The sequence below is a fragment of the Ambystoma mexicanum genome, chromosome 11 (genome assembly GCF_040938575.1).
Source record: "Ambystoma mexicanum isolate Mex_15411 chromosome 11, UKY_AmexF1_1, whole genome shotgun sequence".
NCBI classification, from domain to species: Eukaryota; Metazoa; Chordata; class Amphibia; order Caudata; family Ambystomatidae; genus Ambystoma; species Ambystoma mexicanum.
The window spans coordinates 554,590,126-554,608,222 of NC_090934.1; the positions used below are offsets into that span (position 1 = coordinate 554,590,126).

General features: G+C 49.2%; 1 protein-coding gene across 1 annotated transcript in view; it reads right to left on the minus strand.

Moving 5' to 3' along the window:
* Positions 1 to 11,656, minus strand: part of LOC138503559 (catalase-like) — a 515,936-nt gene extending 504,280 nt beyond the window's left edge. The window contains exon 1 of the mRNA XM_069623379.1: positions 11,302 to 11,656. Within this exon, the coding sequence (XP_069479480.1) occupies positions 11,302 to 11,373 (72 nt within the window). The 5' untranslated portion in view covers positions 11,374 to 11,656. The remainder of the gene's footprint in view (positions 1 to 11,301) is intronic.
* Between the last annotated feature and the right edge of the window lie 6,441 nt (positions 11,657 to 18,097).

Genomic DNA, 18,097 nt, shown 5'->3' on the forward strand with positions numbered 1-18,097 from the left:
GTTTGCTTGGCCCGTAGGAATATTCTTCTACAAATGGAGAAAGGGAATTAACCACCCGTGGAGTTGAGCGTAAATCCCCCCACCCCCGCTGTTCTCCCCACAGGTCACCTTTGATGTCCCCTCTTATAGTCTCACCTGATGGTTTGAAAAGATGAGCTCTCCATCCTGCTTTGAGCGCAGGGGCGCGTTGATAACCAGTTGCTTCACTGGCTCGAAGGAATTGGTGAGTTCCAGAATAATATGGACTCCGAGATTCCCAGCCAGACGCCGTAAGTATAAAATTCGTAAGAGTTCAAATGCCTGACTTTCACTCTTGTCCGATTCCTTGCAGGTTGCAGCTTGACCCTAATGAAGAGTTCCTCGTGGCAACCGGTAGTATTCTGGTAAGAATTTGTATTTTCCAACACAGTTCGATAAAATAATGTCAATATGTAACCTGTTGCTTTCTCCCTTATTCAGGCGCTGAGAGAAAGTATGAAGTCTCGGGGAATAATACCTCCGGCGGTAAAATCAGGAAAGTTTATTGTGGTGAGGAGGGTTCCCCTTGTTAGTCCCTTTGTTTCACCTTGCTGTCCTTTTGTTTCCCCTTAGGGGCCGGGGTTCAGCGAAGATGCAGTGGAAGCTGCGCCGACTGGTGCGGAGGAAAAGTACCCCCGGTGGTAAAATCAGGTAAGTCTATGGGGGGGTAACTAATATTCCTCTGTGTATTCCCTCGGCTCACCTTGCTGTTCTTGTCTTCTCCTTAGGTACCGGAGTGCGGCGGAAACATGCAGGAGGATGCAGTGGAATGTGAAGATGCTGCGAAGGCCGGTGAGTTCAGCGCGGCGCTGCAGTAGGCGAGGTGACACGCCTAAAATAACTTCTTTCTTCCAGCTCGAAGGCGCGATGGATCGGGAATTCAGGTAAGGATCAAAAGGTATTGCTCTTGTTCTAACCTTTTCTCCTTCTTTCTCCCTTTTTCTAGGAGCTCCAAACTCGAGGTCGGCGGGGCAGAAGGCTGGATGCAGACTTGCAGGCACGGTGAGCGTTACGCTGCTGGATGCAGAGAACGCGAAGCGTGTGCTGCTCTTCGGGCGTGGTTTCAATAGCCTCCAAAGTAGTCCCAGGTAAGTATTCCTCCCCATCCCCACGCGAGTAAAAAAAAAAATAGTCCCCAAGCCTCTTTTGGCTTGGAGCTCTTGCAGCATGGTCTGCATCACGTAAGTTTGCATCATGGTCTGCATCAGGTAAGTTTTAATCTATGAGCCTGCCGCCATAGGCGCCAGGACTGGACCCAAATAGCCCCTAGCAGGGGTTGTTGGGCTTGCTTAGGATAACTTGATGCCTGCTTCCGGGGTTGCTGGACTTGGTTTGGGTCCCCGGGGGTAGGCATCATGACAGCCGTATCCACGCCGCCCAAACAGAGAAGCATATTCCAGGCAGGCAGGAGCCGCAAAGGACATGGCAGCCGACAAGCGAAGTCGGTGAGCCCAGGAATTGGGGTCAGAGTGCCAAAGAGCCACTTCGCGTTCACCGCGGGAGAACCAAAGGAATGCTAAAGAAAGCAGGAGAGTCCTCAGGAGGGAAGCTGGGACACCGGGGCACTTTGGCAACCTCATCAAGGAAATAAAGATAAAAGAAGCGCATGAAAAGGGAATACAAGACCGATGAATCAGAGCTGCTTATCCAAAAAAAACCCTGGCCGGGGACCCTTCTCATGTGGCCAGGGAAAGACAGACACTTCCTGATCCCGACCCTGGGGGTGGTGTTCTGCGGGAGGGTCACAGGGGTGGGGGTGGGGTGGCCCAGGTCATGTTAACTGGGACAACCCTTTTACTAACCTCCTTTATGATCCCACAACTCCAAGCCACATAATGCCTCGAGTACTGGGATGAGGAAGGACCTCAGAGGCCCAGAACTCTGAGAAGCAGTCTAATGACTTCAATGACCCACACCTGAGTGGAAATTATGAATACTTAAGACCCCCTCAGGTACAGGCCAAGAGAACCCATCAGCCGTGTGAGCAGCAGACGCAGAGAGGAGATGCTGGGGCTTCCGCTGTGTTTCCAGCACATTGTGGCCCTGAGAGAGTCGTAGAAGTTGTGGCTTTTAAATGCAGAGATCGTGCAGCCCGGAAGCAGTGTGGAGGTCTACTGTGCCGCGGGAAAGAGGAGCTCTCCTAGTTCTGTGCAGTGTTTCAGTGGCTGGCGAGGAGTGAAGCGGGATCCCTGCACAAAAGGCGCAAGCACTGGAGGTGTGACCGGAGCGGTCAGGAATTTAAATCCAGGCCCGGGAAGTAAAAACTGAACCAGCAGTGGATCGGAAGGAAGCACAGAGGAAGACCGATGAGATGGCCTGTGCAAGGGGACCACAGGGCGCTCTGTAACAGACCACTGTCTGGAAATTGATTAGTACTTTTGCAATAATTTTTACTCTAAGAGGGGGATGAACCACTATTGCGAAGGAAAATGGGGGGTAATACATGACTGATAGAACCAGCATTGCCCAAGTCAAAGGAAGGTGCCAAGACTTGCAAACCACAATTACCAAAGCAAAGAGGTGGCAATACTGGATAAGGAGAACCAGCATTGCCTAATCCAAAGAGAGGCAACAATAAGTAAGAGGGAACAACGTTTTCTCAATGTGAGAAAAACAATCAGAGACATTATCACCAGTTAATTGGTGAAGTAGAAGAACTCAAGGATGGCAGGAAAGTAGCACTCCTTGTGATAATTGTCATGGGGAAAGAGACGTTTAACCTGCATTGCATAAGGCAAACAAGTCAGATGAACAAATACCATCAATGTCTATTATGCACTTATGGAAGAAGTTATGAATCTCAAAGTTGTTGAAAGTTGAAAACCTTTCTGAAGTATTGAAGTAGACCTCACCACTGAGTACTTGCAGTAGTAGTAGTAGGAGATTTGTCCTGCAAGGCCATTATACCAGGAAAGGTACTTGTTAGTAGTTAGTCCTGGTAGGTTAGTGAACCAGGAGGAAGACATTTAAGTACTACATTGAGGTTGGCGGTTATTGTGGAAAGAACGTGGCAAGGCCACCATAGTGTGAAGATTTCAAAATGTTGATAAACAAATTTTAAAAAAAACTCATCCTGTCAATCTTATTTTGTATAAAGAAGCAGACAAGAGTGGGAAGATAAAAGTCTTTTGGTTTGCTGAAGCATAGGGTTGTGAAAACTTTGATCAATCACATTGGAAGTAAACTTTGTGTTGTACTTTATCCAAGTGCCAAGTGGACGATTCACAGAGTGAAGAGAACTTTGTGTTGCATTTTTTAACAGACTTTTGACATTGAAAATAACTTTGACTTGAACTGTGATTTAAGAATCCCGTTTTAATCCTGGGGAAAGGGGAATCAGACCAGACCCAGATTACAAGCATACCTATTTACAATGGTAATATTATTGCTGAGTTTGATCAACCATCCAATACCTGTATTTTTTTGTTATGTGTTTTAGTGTGAGGGACAGAAACCTTTTTAGAGTGTTTTCCCTTAGTATTAGTTTAATAGGTAGGGAAATGCTCGTTAGGTTAGGGAAAGTGAGATGTTTTTCTTACCTTTAATTTTTAAATAAAGATAGCTTATTTTGAGAAAACTCTCTACTTATCTGCCTCACGCTTCTGACCCCTCACATAGACCCAATGTTTAAAAAGGGGAAATAACACAAAGAATGCAAGATATATGTAGGTTTGCAAGTGTGTTAAGTGAAGCACATTAGAAAGCCCTGACAGGAGAGTACACCAGGCAATGTCAAGTTGGCAAGTGTGTAACGTGAATAACATGAGGAAGTCCTGGAAGGGGAGGACACCAGGCAAAGCCAAGACCATTAGAAAAGGTTACATTAAAGTGGAGAAGAAATCTGGCAGGTGAGTATACAGGGTATCCTGTGAAATTGGGACTAACAGCCAAGCTGTTTTGTATACAAGTTATTTTTGTTTATCAGAGAATTCCAAGGAAGACTCATACCCTTAGGAGTTTAAAATGTCTTGAATTGTTTGAAAACCTGGGGAAGGGAGAAAGCCCATGGAACTGTGAAATGTATCAATAGAGAACTTGAGTTACGCCTTTCCTTTTCAATTTGAACATTTGTGCACTTTCAAGTCCAAAGACATTATCCTTTTCACCTTAGAGTTCGTTTTAGAACACGAGGGCCAGAATAGTATTTCGGACACAGGAAATATTTACTTTGGAAATCTTGACATTTGATGGCCCTTAGTTTTTGGTTGAGGTAGAGAAACACCTCTTAGAAGAGGCACAGCTAGGCATTTTCCAACCCACTTTTATTTTAAAAGTTCATGGCCAAAACTATGAAGTGTGTGTGTACAAGTCTCATCCTTGGCTCCTCGCAGCACCAAGGGGACTCCCATTAGCCTTCTGGAATTTGCCACACTCGTAGGACAACACTCAGGCTCCCTATATGCCCCCCACAAATGTCCTCACCAAGCTTCATTGGAGACATAAGAACTTCAATACCTGTTACAAACCCCAGTTTTGTGCCTCTTTCACTTTAGCATTCCACTAGCTACAAAGTTAGGATAGCAAGATTGGGCAAGTCACAAGAGAAAATGAATATTGGCAACAAAACATGTGGCTTTGCATAGGTCTCAGATAGACATTTTTCAGGCACTGCCAAATTTGTATTATCTGGCCAAAGGTTTGGGTACAGCTGCCAAAAGGCTCTAGCACCTGGGCATAGTTTGGCAATGCCTGGCAAACGCATCTACAAGAACAACATTGGTTGGCTTTGCCAGTGCTTGTTCTTAACAAGAAACGAGTGCAATTAACAGATGCAAGAACACACCTACTGCTAATAGATCAATTTAAATCGAAGACAGATTTAGTTAAGGCCTTTTTAATATACTAGCTGGTTCATAGCTGCAATCAAGTCATTATGTCAGCTGAATGCTTAAAAATGATTTAATATATGAACTAAAGGGCACACCCCAAAACTGAAATGGACCGGAGCAACCAATAACAATAGATAAAAAGGTGTCCCCTCCAGGATTACATTTATATACAAAAATAAAATTCCATTTCATTAGAAAACATATTACATGGGGGTAGGGGGGTTGTGGCCAAGAGGGTGGGTTGAGCAGACGTGCAACTGTGGAGCTCCATCCCAACCCGTGGAAAAAGCAGTTAAATCTTTCACCAAGCACGTCACCATATGAGTGAAGAGTAGCAGGAAAGGAGGAGAACAACTACCCCGCGGGTGACACGAAAACGAAGGAGACAGTTGGGGGGGAGCCGCGGCTCTCACCTGAAGAAAATGGCGGGCGGACCCATCTGACATTAGAGGAGGCAAGCAGAGTGAGCAGACTGCCAGTTGGAGGTGCCAAGGCTCCAGGGTCCGGCCGGAGAGACTAGCCAGCAATATGCAGGAGGAAGATCGAACACCGAGGGGTGCCTGCGAGGGAGCAGGAAACAGGCGAGGAGGTAGACCCGGGAAGAAGAGGTCGCCCGCACCATGCACCGCCTGGCCCTGCAGCACCACAAGAGAGGAGGGAAGGTGCAGAGGGTTGGGCCGGTGCGGGTGCCACCCAAGAAACGAGTTCGGGGGAGAAAAGAGGAAACCCACTTAGATGTGACACCCGAACACCGGAGGAAGAGAAGGGGCGGAGGAGTGAAGGCAAAGCACCTGGGAAGGCGGCAAGACGCTCATCCGGGCTAGGGCAGACTGGAGGGCGAGTGAAGGCGAAGCACTCGGGAAGGCGGTGAGACGCTCAGCCGACTGAGGCAGTCCGGAGGATTGGGAATCAACGAGACGAGCTACTGAATAGCAGGTGAGGAGGAGCCTGGGCCGCAAAGGGTGAACACCGGCTGAAGAGACAGAGCCCCTGGCCACTGGACAGCAGCCACACAGAGCTAAGGAGAGGAGGCAGATAAGTTGAAAGGGGCCTGCTGGGGGACCGAAAGAACCAAGAGACTCTGGGGCCAGGACGCAGCCCTTGCAATTCAGCGCAGCAGGCACCATATAACTAGATAACAGCAAGAGCATGAGCAAATCTTACCTCGCTTAGAGGTTGAGGAGAAGCGCCCAGAACTCGCGGCAGACACCACTAGGGCCCAGCCCACAGTGATCTGCGGGAGAACGGACACCCAGGAGGCGACAATAACGCAGGGCAGAGAGAGGAGCAATCCCTCCAAGTAATAGGAAAAGGCCTAAAGGGACAGTACATGTGGGAGGCACAGAGACCGCCAGAAAAGGACCCCAAAGAGGGTGCAAGGACCACCCAGCAGCAGGGGAGGAATAAGTGGAATCAGTGAGGAGCAATCCCTACGAAGAGCCAAGGATCCGGACGGGAAAGAACGTACAGAGTAGTACAAGGAAGCGGGGAGAAGGCAACAACAACAGAGGAGCAGCAGGGAGAGGGAGCATACAGGAATGGAATAAAGGAAATCTGATGGGCCCAAAGAAGAATAATACAAACCCAGGAGAGCCGGAAAAGGAAGGACACCACAAGGGGCACATCCAAACAAAGCTTTCCTTTGGAAACGCGACAGCTGACTTGGACAGGGAAATAGCAGGTCTTCCTTGGTTAGCGCCATCAGCGCTGGCCCAATTCAAGGGGGAGCTCACAGAGACAGTGAAGGCGGAAGGGCCAAGTATAAGGGAAGAACTGTCACAGGCCATCGCAAGCAATAGGAAGGACACAGGACTCTCTGGGGGAGAAGGTGATGGAAATGGAAAGCGCATGACGGATTTGGACGCTAGAGGGCAGGAATGGGCTCAACAGTCTCAGGGTGCGGAGGAGAAAATAAAGGCCCTAGAGGAGAAATGCGAGGACTTAGAAAACAGGTCCCGGCAGGACAATAATTGGATCAAAGGCCTGGGGGAGGGAATTGAAGGTCCAGACTTGGAAGCCTGCATCCGAGAACTGTTTGAAAGCCTTGTGGAGGCAGGTCAAGCTCAAAACATGGGGATTGAAAGAGTGCATAGAGCGGGCACTCGGAGGGCGGACCCAGGGACGAGACCCCCGAGACATCCTGGTTAAAATGCACGACTACAAGGATAAACCGAAGTTAGTTAGAGCGGCAAGAAAGAAGGGGAAGATCTACGTTCGGAACTGCAAAGCCCAATTGTTTGACGACCTGTCCCAAACCACAATGGCGAGGAGCCGATCATTTAAGCCACTCACAGAAGAAATGAACAAGAGGAAAATGAGGTACAGGTGGCTATATCCGACGAGACTGCAATTTCGCATGGGAAATGAGGAAAAACCTGTTTCCCAGTTGGAGGATGGACTGAAGGTTCTAGGGATGTTACAAGGAGAGACAAGAGGGGACAATTTGAATAGCCATGCAGGGGAGAAGTACAGAGAAGCAGGACATGGGTCCCAAGGATGGGTCACGAAAAAAAACGAGGACGACGTGAAAAGGTGTATTGGATCTGCTATAAAATAAACGGACTAGAATGTAGCCTGGTGAGAGTAACAATAGGGGGAGAAATGCGGGGGTGGGTGAAACTATCCACTGCTCACTGGTGGGGACCAAGTCGAGAATGCTAAGATATGGTCATTGCGGGCGCTGTTGAGCCGGCAACCAAGATGGTCGCCTGAGTGCATAGCTCCTGCCCTAAGAAATCTGGCTCGTTAATAAATCCGATTTTACCCTATCTTTACTGCTGCCAGCGGATATCCCCACATTCTGTGAAGCTTCGGGCAACCACAGTTGAAATTCTGTGCAGAATCGGGGCCTCATAGCTGGGGTCGCAGTGTTTGTGTGGGCCGCCCCGGCTGGGCTTGCATCCCTGCACTACGGGTGAGCCGGCGCCAGGACACTTGCCGAGACATACAACGCTGCGACCCTCATCCTTCATTTGGATTCATCTGAGCTGGGTGCCGCTGATTGCCGCCCGTGGCTGGACTGCGGCGTGTGGGTGGGGTGCTGCTCCCGCGAGTCACATTGCGGGGCTGCCTTGCACTGCCGGACCTGGGGGCGGCCTGAGTGCGACTGTGGCCTGCGACGTCCCCTTGGCTGCCTCCGTGACAACTGCAGCTCGCTGGGGCTGCTTGGGCTTCTACTCGTCTGGCTACCGGCGCAGGTGGACTGCCTCTCCCCCTCCGTGGGCGACGCGGTGCGGCCCGCCGGCAACGCTGACTCTGCCAACTGGATCCTGCTCTCCTGGTGAGTACCTGCTCGCGCTGCTCCTGCCATTCGTTGATGACCCCCTGGGTCAGCCGGGCATTCCTGGGCTGCACATTGCGGCCACTGTGACCTGGCTGGGGAGGCCTGCTCCGGAACGTATTGCAACTCTGAGAGCCGTGATGCCTTGCTTAACTGCCGATTTCCCCCGCTGCCGCGAGTCCCGTGAGGATCTACGTTTCTCCCCACACTTCCTGCCCATAACAGAAGTGCACGGCTGATTTGGGTCCCCATCCAATGAAGGGTTTGACTTGGTCTTGGGATGACTGCTGGAGCTTGCTTTGAGCTGGTTTGTTGGGCTGCATCCCTCCCGCTCCTGAGTTATTGGGGTGTTGCCTGGTGGGCTCCCTTATCCAGCTCCCATTGGTGACCTGGGATTCTTTTCTTGGGTTGTAGCGGGCGGGCTACCCCCATGGTCGGCACCCCACCCCTGGAGGCCCTCTGACACTGCGGCACCTGCGCCTCGCAGGGAATGTAACACCGATTGCGCAGGTGATTGGAACTGGTGGAAGTAACCCATGGATGCCCCCCCTACTGCAACTACGTTGCTAGCCCCTGCAGCGGGCTTCATTTGGTCCTGAAGCGCCCACACCACTGCTGGGGCCCGAAATCCGGCCACTGACTCGCTGTTACCAAGGACCCAGCCCTTCTTGTTACCTGGTTGGCCTCATACTCCTGAGCACCACCTTGTTAAACAACCGCAGAGCTGGTCACCACACAGCCGGCAGCACCCTGTGGATCCGGCCCTCGTGAGATCCCCACTTTGATGCACCACCTTCCCAGAATACTATAATATTGCTCAGTTGATCCAGATGTCCCTGCACCAAGTGATTGAGCACTGGTGGTTGTAGTGCTCCTGTCGCCAGGGTTGGATACTCTGGCGGGTCGCTGTCGGGGGTGAGGAGGGAGTTGACTACCCTGTGCCCGATAGTGAGGCCCCTGATCCTTGAACTCTGCAGTCCAGCCTGTTCCCCTATTTTAGCAGACATGACAAAAGGAGCTTTGTCTAAGAAGAGGGGACCAGTGGACGCATTCACCAGCACCCCTGCCAAGTCCCATGCCGATGATTCAGGCCCCACTGCAGTGGAGCCGATCCCTGCAGCCGCCACGTCCCAGGAGGATCACCTACTAACTACGGAACAAAATGGATTTGTTGCTGTGAAAGTAAAATTAGATGAAATCGTATCTACTAATGGCACGCTGAAAGCCAAATTGGAAAAAGAGGGAGCTTGTATCACAGAGGTGGAGTCCAGGGTTGGGGAAACGGAGGACCAGATTGTAAAACATGCCCGGGATATCGCGCACCTTCAGCAGGAGTTCAGCAGGGTACGCAGTAAATGCGATGACCTTGAATCGCACTCACGGCACAACAACATTCGCATTGTTGGGATCCCAGAGGCGGCCTGCAAAGGGCTGATGGAACAATTCACTGAGAAATTGCTTAAATCCTTATTTGATCCCTCCAAATTCTCACAGCATTTCTTGGTTGAGAGGGCACACCGAGTCCTTGCCCCGGATCCCCAGACCTGGCGCTCCGCCCCGCATTATGGTTTTGAGACTGCTCAACTACCACGACAAAAACGTTATCCTCCGCCTAGCCGGAGAGAGTGCTGTGCTGAGCTTTGAATCCTCCATCATCCACATTTATCCTGGTTTTCCAACAGCTGTACTATCCAGGAGCAAGTCCTTCGACCCAAGAAATAAAAATAAAATTACAAAAACGACAAAATTATATTTTATTTAAAGAAGGTAGGAATAGCAGAGTTGTCCCCTTTATATATATATACTATTCATATGAATCACCGGGTTGAATAGCAGGTATAGTTTATGAAGGTATCAATGCAAGCCTCGTTTCATGCCAGCTCGTGCTCGTGTTCCACCAGTGACCTCGGTTCCTATGAAGGCACGGGCGTTTGCTTGGCCGCCAGAATTACTTCTTATCGTTTCGGGGAGGCGAACAAAATACATTAATTGGAGGACTAGATATAGGGTGGATAAGGGGGTGTCTGAGAGGCAGAGCAAGAAAAAGCACCGTACAAATAAACAAAAAGCACTGTACACAAAAAAAGACAGCAAAGGCATGGTTATCATTTAAATTATATTAAAAACGTATTTTCGGGCATGGCTATCGCGGTGTTGTCCCCTTTAAGAATGCGTGTCATGATTCCGTCATGACAGGCTCCCAATAAAAGGAGTCACGAGTGCAGCGGCAGACTCCATGCCGCCGAGCACTGCTGTCCCCGTGTCACATTTACTGGCCCTGCAGGTTGACTCTGTGTGGTCAAGGTGCCGCGCCCCCCCCCCCCCATTCTCCTGCGAACCCCCGCCCCTCCCCCCAGATCGGTGTGTGTAACCTGTGTGCTTCCAGGCCACTGTCCAGCCGTGTGCGCTCTACATAAGAAGATCGGCTGCTCCTGGCAACAGCATTAAATAAAGTGCGTGTGCCCACGAGCCAGCACCATAACAGCTAACATTTATAAATTACATTTACAAAAAAAGTGCATTTTTCTTTCGTGTTTCAAACTTTAAAGTGTTCAACCAACAATACAGCAGAGGCTCGCACCGCTCACAATAACAAGGTAAATGATCGCCCAGTAAGCCACAGTCTTCCAGAGCCACCTTCCGACGCATAGCCCCAGATCATATTTACATATGGTATGCATTTCATTAAAAAAAAGCGTGCACTCTAACATTCATTTAAGAAACATGCACACCTCAGTAAGAAACTCCTTATTAATTCTTTATGACTAGGATTTTCGTTGGCCCAACCATCCCAAATACAGAGTCGGTGTCCATTGGGTCCTCCAATACCCATTTCCTAATCCACATTGTTGCCTGCCGCCCCCGCCCCCCCCCCCCTCTCCCCCATATGGGCCCTGTGCCTTCCCTGGGATCCCCATATTCCGGCCAAGAATCGGTAGTACAACCTTCACTGAGCGCACTATTAACACCAGGCAACCGAGTGCCCATTTGCCGTTATGCCTACGAATCTCGTTCCTAACCCAGGTAACCTCCACGCACAGACAACGCTACTCCGTGCCTCAACTACAGCTCGCGGCCCCAGCCCCGCAGACTGTATAGACCCCCGGCGCTACGCGTACCACCAACAGACCTGCACCCCCAGAGTCCCTAGCGCCCCTCTTTCTATGTGTTCACCTGCTTTCCGCGGCTTTCTTGCCAGAGCTTCATCTGGTCAGCAGCCTTGTCCCTGTATTCCGAATCCGCCATGGCTGTCTTGCGATTGCGGTGGTGTTTGCGAGTGGGCTCTGTGCACAATACCTCCTATGTCGTGCAGAGCAGCGCAACCCCTCCAGTTACTGCACAACGGACCGCCCGCGTTACAAAGTCCGAAGTTCAGCTGCTTCAAATGTCATCGCTTGTTGGCTGGCGTGCATGCCACTCAGCCCAGTAAGCCGCGCCCCCTCTCAATTCTTCACCGTGGCTGTCAGGCCTGCATTTTACTAGACGTTTCACTCTCTACCCTGCTGATGATTTCCAAGTCCGCCCTTCTCACTTCAGCTTCTCACCCTAGCGGAGTTCTAATTGGTTGGCGCGACTCGCTGTGTCCAGCAGATAAATACAAGCACTATAAGTTTGAAAACGAGCTAAACATTTTCAGGATACATAACGAAGAAGAGCAGTTAGATATGTAGGGTTTAAAAAACAAAATAATCAAGTTTCTGTACAATGTCAAAATCGTCATTTAGAGGGAGAAAGCGAAGAAGAAAATAACATTGTCATGTTGGTTGCTTAATGCACTTTTTTATGCTGTGAAGGTTGTTTCAAAGCACTGAGCATGAAAATTGGAGTATAACTTGGTACACATGTATGTATTGTTTTGTACTTGCCATTTATATAGCGCCTTTTACCATTATTATAGTCTGAATGCGCTGAAGAGGGAAGGCCAGAATGCGCCTCCCAACCCGGAGGACCCTCTAACTAGAAGAAGCACCAGAAAACAACATGCCATACCATAGCTCTCAACCATTTGTGTCGCAAAGGTGGGTGAAAAAAATGCTGAATGTACGAGCTCACGCCAATTCCCACTGCTCCCCCAATTGATGCTTACCACGAGAGATACCCTTTCACTAGGCCTTACAACCCAGGAGCAGTGTGAACGCTACCGAAGGTGGACGAAGAGGCACAAGACGGAGCTGGAGACCGCTACATGGACAGAATCGACTGAAATGTCAAGAAATCATGCCTCAAGTCGTTAGAGACACCATGACGACATAGCTGCATCCGACATTCGGGACACTCACACACCCAACTACATGATTAATATTTGCATACAGTCCTATGGGTTAGAAGACAGTGACATGTAAAGTCTGCACATTTATTATTTTTGTCATTAGCTTGCAGTAGCAGCGCAGAAACGCAAGAAGCAAGAAGAACACGTGTCAATGCTTGCAAGGGCTTACATGCAAATATTCCTATGGTATGGCAGGAGCACTCTCCCCTCGAGGGACCTGACAGCCATAACACACTAACCTATGGATACCATGGAAGACACACAGTAGAAGCCAGACCATGGCTTAGGAAATCTTAGTAGGCCATGATTGTCTTAGAGAAACCTGTACCACGCAGGACGCTGTGCAAGCAGATTCACTCCTGCGGGACCAAAACCTGCCAAGGTCGCGATGTTGCAAGTGACATTACTCATGCTGAACTGAAGTAACACTGGTCGCAGGAGCGTCCCACTCCATGTAAACTACAGAATAATTCACAGCCCCTGTGCTCCCAAACGTGGCCTCCGAGCACATGATCCGGCCGACTTGATAAGTAGCCATCATTCGGTGACTGGGAAGAGCCAACTGTCTCACGGACCAGACAATGGTCGCAATAAAATTGTTACACTCAAACTACAGTTCTGCGCTGGGAACGAAGCACACCCATGGTAATGATGGTCCACACACGGAAATGACGTTGACACATAGTTTCACCTTATGGACAGAATATTGCACATGTACCGTGAACAGGTGTCTTGCAGGCTGGGGTAGGTAGCGGGGATCACCAACCAATTGTAACGCTCACCTGATTCCCGCAGAGGCGCCGGTCTTGACTGGGTGAATGCCGTATCTTCAAAGGTGATGTGTAACACACGGTTGGCTCTTTGGGCTGGACCTCTGTGCACTGTATGTCTGACTCGAAGAGTAAGATGTCTGCAGATAGAAAATATGGGATTAATGAACTGGGGTTATTGGGTGCCTCTCTCCTCTTCCCTTCTCTTCTCCTGTAGAACCCCAAAGGTTAACGCCCTCACCTTAGGTGAGTGAACGCCGAGCTCTCCATCTGCCTCGGGGCAGGGTGCCGTAACCAGTTTCTTCACTGGATAAGGGTGCAGGCCTCTTGACCTCAGAGGACTGCTGTCCGTCGTTAACTGCACGAACGGTAAGTTCTGGGCACTTCAAATGTCTTAAAAGTCTTTTGTAATGATATCTCTTGTTTTGCAGGGTTCCGGCGATGGCGGATGGCGGGCTGATGAGAGTTGAGGATCGAACCCGCGTGAGGAATAGAAGCGCCTGGAAGCACGTAAGTAAGCGCTTGTAGCCTGCTTCACGATGCGCACTAACTGTCCCTTTTATCTTGCAGGTACAAGTTCGGAGCTTTAGAGAAGCTGAAGGGTGCTGGAATACCCACTGGATTTGGCGTGGGAAGGAGTAATGGCACGTGAGTAATAAAGTTGCCCAATGTCTTTAAACGCACCTTCTTTTGTCTTTCAGATGCGGGATGCAGCGCCGAAGGCCTCCGGAGCGTGCGAAGAGCTGGTAAGCTTTTGTCTTTCAGATGCCGGAATGCAGTGCGAAGACCTCCGGAGCATGCGAAGAGTAGGTAAGCCTTTGTCTTTCAGATGCCGGAATGCAGCGCGAGGCGTTGGTGACAGCCGATGGACCAGGTAAGAGATGCGCTTCCACTGAAGACCGTAGTGCTAACCTGTTCTTTCTTTGTCTTTACAGGTGCTGCTGAAGACTGGATTCCAGGATGGTAAGCCTTTGTTCCCTTAGGCCCAGGATCAGAAGCAGAAGACACGATGAGCGTTCTGCTGCAGAGAATGCAGAATAACGCAAAGCAAGATTCATCCATCAGGTGTGGTTTAAATAGCCTCCTGTAGTGCTTAGGTGTCTCCTTCCACAGCCACGCCTAGGTAAGAAAAGAGTTCCTGCTTTCCAGAAGAGTTCCAGTGTTCTGAACCTAGGGAGTGGCTCCTGCCCCACCCAACAGGAAAAGTAGTCCCAAACAGAAGAGGATCAGGGGTTCAACTGGCAGGTAAGTAAGCAGCATGGTCTGCTGCAGGTAAGTCCACCCAAGCATTATGAGCCCGGCGCTTCCAGCGCTGGGACTGGGCATCTTTATGAGCCTGCTGCCACTGGCGCCAGGACAGGGTCCAAAAGGTCCCAATTGGGACTGGCTGGCACTCGGAACCGGGGTTATGGGTCTGCTTCCAAGGGAGTCGGGCAAGTCCTGATCTTTTGGAAGCAGAGATCATGACACCAATCATGGGGTCAGCACACTGTAACAATTCTAGAGAAACAATTTTCTGAGGTGATGCAAGCCTGACACCTGACCCGGTCTAGTCCAGTAGATTAACACCTATATGGGATCCTACAGCTGAACTACCACTCAACAGCCTATCCAGAGTGGAGTTAGGATTTTGGAGAAAAGCCTGGGATATGACGTAAGCTGTGATGCCATCTGTTGTTAAAACTGGCTTGCAAGCCAGAGCTCATTGAAAGGTGCCCGGAATTGCTGCCATGTACGTGTTCCCTGTGGTTTGTTGGCTGTAATAAACACCAGTTATACCTTGTTACTTGTGTGGACCTTACATTCCTTTGGGTTGGGAAGGAGTTAGGCCTTGCCTTGGGGTCACATTGTCATGTTGGTTGCTAAATGCACTTTATTTTTGCCGTCAAGGTTGTTTCAAAGCACTGAGCATGAAAAGTAGAGTATTAACTTGGTACACATGTATGTATTCTATTGTTTTGTACTCGTAATTTAATTGTACTTGTACTTGTCATTTATATAGCGCCTTTTACCATTATTATAGTCTGAATACGCTATTAGTGGGAACGCCCTCGGAGGACCGAAGTCTAGAATGTTGGAGGTCATGGAGTAAGATTAGGATGTGTGTGCATTTGGCCAAAGAAGGCTTAGCAGGGCTGGCCAGGCTCCTGTAGAGACCAGCTCATGCAGTTAGGCATGTGGATGGGCAACAAGAGGAGTCAGGAGATGGCGTGAGTGCTAAAGACTCGCCATGTGTTCAGCATGCCCAATTTGTCATAGGGCTGCGCTTTATTCTGATGTCAGAGGTGTTGAGGTGGCGTCTGATGTAAGTAGGCACAGAATTATGTGAACAGCACGACCACATTTTGTTATGTCATGTTATTTGGCATTTATATAGTGCTATATATATAATTGGTATGACCTCAAAGCGTTGGTAGGTTGATCGCCCTTGGAGACCGTAGTCCAGGTAAGTTGAGAGAGTTGGGTGTCATATGGTGCTTGGGTGCACCAGTTATGCGTGCAGCTGATGTACTTGCCTGATCGTAGCTGCATCCTAGCATTAGGTGTGGTGATATTGATATTGGATGAATGTGTGCAGTCTGGCGGGTGGACACCAAGACTGGGTTCTGGCTGCGTTAGGCCTGTAGGACGCTTATGTGTGCAGGTAGGCTGGTTTGCCATGAGATATAGCTGCGTTTTATTAGAATGATGAGGTGTTCATGGAGTAATGTTCGTATGTGAGCAGCTAGGCCGAATTTATAGAGGGGTGTAGCTGCACTCTAATTGTGTGATGGTGTAGAGTAGAGAGTAAGCATAGTGATATGGGAGGAGAGTGTTTGCATGGAGTTATGATCTAAGGAGATCGATTTTCTGCATTTTAGGCATGCAGTTGCTTAATAGCAAATTAATAAACGTATTCAGTGATGACAATGTTCGGGATCTCAATGAGCATTAGTCATCGGGTTGCTAGGGTTTAATCGCTTTAGAAGGTCGTGGTTGGTATTACGGAAAGAGCCACATTTTTAGAGCTTTGCCGAACATCATATAGTCTTGGGTGTGTCGAATATGAGGGGGAAGCGAGTTCCACAGAGTTGGGGCCAAGGTTGAGAAGGCAGATCCTCCGATCCTGACAGAGTTAGCAGGGCTGGCCAGGCTTCTGTAGAGACCAACTCATGCAGTTAGACATGTGGATGGGCACCAAGAGGAGTCAGGAGATGGTGTGAGTACTAAAGACTTGCTATGTGTTCAGCATGCCCAATTTGTCATAGGTTTGTGCTACATTTTGATGTCAGAGGTGTTGAGGCGTAGTCGGGTGTAAGTAGGCAGAGAATTATGTGAACAGCACAACCACATTTTGTCATAGTCCTGGCTGTATCCTGATAAGTGCGGGTAACCATGCCTTCGGTCAGTGTCCACCGGAGTGGTGGGTTATACGTACCTAGCAGACTTTGGTGGTCTTTTGATGTTTGTGCGCCCGCTCAGGTAATTGGCTGCTTCTGTCGATTCTTGCAGCTCTGATAAAACAGTTAGCAACAGTCTATGCTCCAACTAATTGCAACAAGAGGAGCGCAGGTTGTACTTCCACATTCTTTTAGGCGGATAATGTGGCAAGTCTACCCAGATATCGAGCGCTTACTGAACATTTTCAGTTGTTACATTCACCATGGGCAGCCCATCCTATAGTTCATACATGCAAAATACCTACCCATCCCACCTTCCTTCCAAAGCAATTCCTGGTCTGGTTATTGATTGGCCTCCTGGTGTATTGCATGGGAGTGGGGGCACCTAGCCTACTGGTGTGAGACATGGTCTTGGCACACGTCCTCCCAAGACAATTCCCTGCAGTGCATCTCTATTTTTGCGATTGGGATGGTGGTTTCATCACAACTACTGTGAGTGCAATTTGCCTGTTTTCCAGTTCCCCTCTGTTTTTAATCCTTTGAAAGCTACAGTGTTCAAGAGATCTTAAAATGATATATTCTGTGTCAAGACTGGAGGCTTAGACTACACTCAACTCTTCTCTTTACTTCTCGATCAGCATATACAAAACCACAATCTCAAGTGCAAATATAAGAATAAAACTACAAATTCAGATAAAACGGTCTTTTTTTGTAGTATGAACTTGATAGGTGTTATGGCTTCACATAAGACACTGCATGGGGTGATGATTAAGGGGTTTTATTAATCTGCTCACAAATTAAGTATGGAAATCACAATGCAAACACTACCTTGAAAGTTCTATTATAAGTGTCCAGTAGTTGCTTCACTATTATTGGCTACATTAAAGGGGCAGGTGGCTGTCTGGAGCTCTTGTCCATAATGTCACTGGAAAGCCCAGGTCTTCAACAGGAGGAGCGTCCGCTCTGCCCCCGGTCCGCTCTTGTCAAGCCGCGCACATCCACATTGCAGTCTTGCGAGATCACTGCGTAAGCTGTGATCTTGCGAAGCTGCATCCACACAATAGGCTTTAACATCGCCATGTGGTTTGCCTTCAACCAATCTTGCTCCTGGACGGGCTTAACCTTTCCCAGCCCTCTCTGATTCTCCTCTTTCTTTGCTGTTCCAGCAGCAGATAAGTGTTTCTCTATTATTTTGCTATGCGTGTGCGTGTGTTGTGCATGCATATTTGGCCGGCGATCACTGCAGGCCACCTCGGAGTCTACTGAGGGGAAATAGAGGTGATCAAGGCTATCACGTCACAAGCGGAAAGTTCTGTGTGATGATACTGATGAACTTACCGGTAGGGCGCGATACGGCTTCTCAAGGTGTGGCACACGTCCCTCAGCCTAGATCTATTGGGGCAGAGTGCTGCAGAAGTAGCAGGTGAGCGCGAGGGGACTCACAGAGTTCCGGCACTTGCTCAGCATACTTCCTCAGTGCACCTACTACAGTGCAGCAATCGCTAAGAGTAGTTACATATTTTGCGTCAGAGTAAAATACAGATTTATCG